This window comes from Lathyrus oleraceus, chromosome 6, assembly GCF_024323335.1.
Source record: "Lathyrus oleraceus cultivar Zhongwan6 chromosome 6, CAAS_Psat_ZW6_1.0, whole genome shotgun sequence".
In the NCBI taxonomy this organism is placed as follows: domain Eukaryota; kingdom Viridiplantae; phylum Streptophyta; class Magnoliopsida; order Fabales; family Fabaceae; genus Lathyrus; species Lathyrus oleraceus.
The window spans coordinates 281,106,098-281,108,444 of record NC_066584.1 but is presented as its reverse complement, the minus strand read 5'-3'; the positions used below and the strand labels follow the sequence as shown (position 1 = coordinate 281,108,444).

At 38.3% G+C, this 2,347-nt stretch overlaps 1 protein-coding gene across 1 annotated transcript; it reads right to left on the bottom strand.

Moving 5' to 3' along the window:
• Positions 1–533: 533 nt before the first annotated feature.
• LOC127095184 (uncharacterized) lies at positions 534–1,831 on the bottom strand. The gene is made up of 2 exons (XM_051033910.1): positions 986–1,831; positions 534–548 (listed from the first exon to the last, which is right to left on the bottom strand). The coding sequence occupies exons 1-2, from the start codon at positions 1,829–1,831 to the stop codon at positions 534–536; spliced, it is 861 nt and encodes a 286-aa protein (XP_050889867.1).
• Positions 1,832–2,347: the final 516 nt, after the last annotated feature.

Sequence of the window (2,347 nt, the reverse complement as noted above, 5' to 3'; positions counted from 1 at the left end):
TAGTTTGAGATGAGTGTCTTAAATCATTTGATGGATGCTCCTTCATAATTCCCCCCATAAGTTAGGCCTTTCTCAAGGTTTTTCAACATTGGTGTGAGAACAAAGATAGCAAATTGGCGCTGACCTTGTTTTTTCACATTTACAGGTGCAAACTGGTTCTAAATCCGTGGATGACTCTGGTATAATTTTTCTGCGGCAGTTTCTTAAATACATTGAGCCTTATTTTGACAGCACAAAAAACTTCAAAGACTGTTTTTCTTCGTGGTCCCCCTTAACTAGGAAGCTCATTTGAAAATCTGTAAATTCAATATAGAGGCTCCTTCTTCTTGTATAAATATTTTCTGCAAGTACTGGACTCAAGGTCACTTCCTTACCAGAGTTGGGTTATATCGTTATAAGGACGACCTAGGAAGAGCGGTACTTAAAAATTCAGTTGGTGAATTTTTACCGAGAAATAGGCTACATATTAAGGGTGCCCCCTTCTGATCTTGTCTCCAAGAAATGGATAAAGAGATGCATTTAGACTCACTACATCATATACGCCAAGCCTAAAGAATAGAGGAAGAAGATCATAATTAAGTTGATTCTAGGATCATGCACTCCCATCTCCCTCATCTTGATCTTTCCTTAAGTTTTCCTCTTTATTTGCAGATATTAGGAAGAATGGGGATGTCTGGCGGTGATTGAAGAAAAATGTCCCAACAAGTACTTTCTTGATCAAAATTTTGAGAATGTCATACGTCGGCGGGGTTTCAGCTTTGCGCACACATTCTAGTACCATGTATTTTAAGGTGGTCGGGAATGTAAGACCCTACTTTTGACCCTAAGATCCCTCATGGCATCATATCATTGCATTTTTCATTTGCCTCAAGGATCATAGCATCTTGGCCCCTTAACCCTAGGGTTGGGACTTGTGTGAGTTGGTTTGAGACCACCAAGCATGCTTGAATTGTATATTATTGCTTTTCTTATTTTGTTTACTAACCAAAAGCACAAAAAATATGCCACTAACATTAGAAAATTCTCCACAACTATCAATGATACTAACTCCATCATAGTCACGACTATACCAAACAATATCTGAATGTGTGAGAGACATAATCTTCTGTGACCATAAAAGACCATCCTTAAGGTCACAAAAAGCATGAGACCTAGGCAAGTGAGAAATAAACCACTTGTACAACATAGGCACACAACATGTAATCATTCCTCCACTGTAAGAATTCCTTATATGAACAGAATGATAGGCATCAGCAAGCAAAGTAGGAACTGGATTTCCTATTAAGAAGATCTTGATGGCATCTATGGCAACGAAGTCATCAAAACTAGGAAATAGGAACAATCCATACATAAGTAGATCAAAAACAGCCTCAAAAGCATCCACACTCCTCATTCTAGCAAAATACTGAGCTTTGTTCATTAGAAACTTAGCTGTCAAACCAAGCATTTTTCCTTTTGTGGTCATGTGATCCCTGATCTCTGAGATTTTCAAGTGAGTAGCCTTTGCAATGTCTTGATCTTTGGGATCTTCCTCCAAACCAGAAAATGGAGCTTGACTAGAAATAGGAACACCAATCAGATGAGAGTATTCTTCAAGTGTTGGCATAAGCTGATAGTCGGGGAAAGTGAAACAGTGATACACGGGATCATAAAACTGAATCAAAGTAGAAAGAAGTCCATCTGCCATGTTGATCTTCAAAAGAGAGAGCAAATGTCCATATCTTTTTCCGAAAGCCTCTGTGTCAACAACCAAAGATCCCAATTTCCTTAGGTCTTCTAACTTAGGACTCTTGAAAGTGTACTTTTGAGTCTTTTTCCTTCCAAAATCCATGATAAACCTAATGTTTGCAACAAAAGTTCCTAAGTTCCTTGAAAACCTTGTAAAAAAATGATGTTTATGATGCATGGATGCATGAATTCACAAACACACAAACAAGGGTCACACACAAATAGGGTTCAAAGGTTCGACGTTGCGAGCATGAGGCCACGGGTCTAACCATCCCAAATGTACTATGGGTTTATTTTGTACCTGTACAACGGGTTCTACAAAGGTTCCCAAAAATCATCGACCCATCTTTCAGATATTATCAACACGCCAATTACTCGGGAGTTAATAATATTCTCAAGAGAATCTAATTTTAGTGTAGTATCGCGTATCAAATATTTCAAATTTACACCTTCATAGTCATCGCACTACATCCTAAAGACCAAGTGGGGTAAAGGGGGTTACTAAGGTCCTCAGCTTCTCAGGTTACCCAAATCAATATAGTATGTGTTTTCACAATTTCTTGATCAACAATACTAATTGTAAAGGGAACCTCCACATGAGTGGTGGATTCTCAAGTCA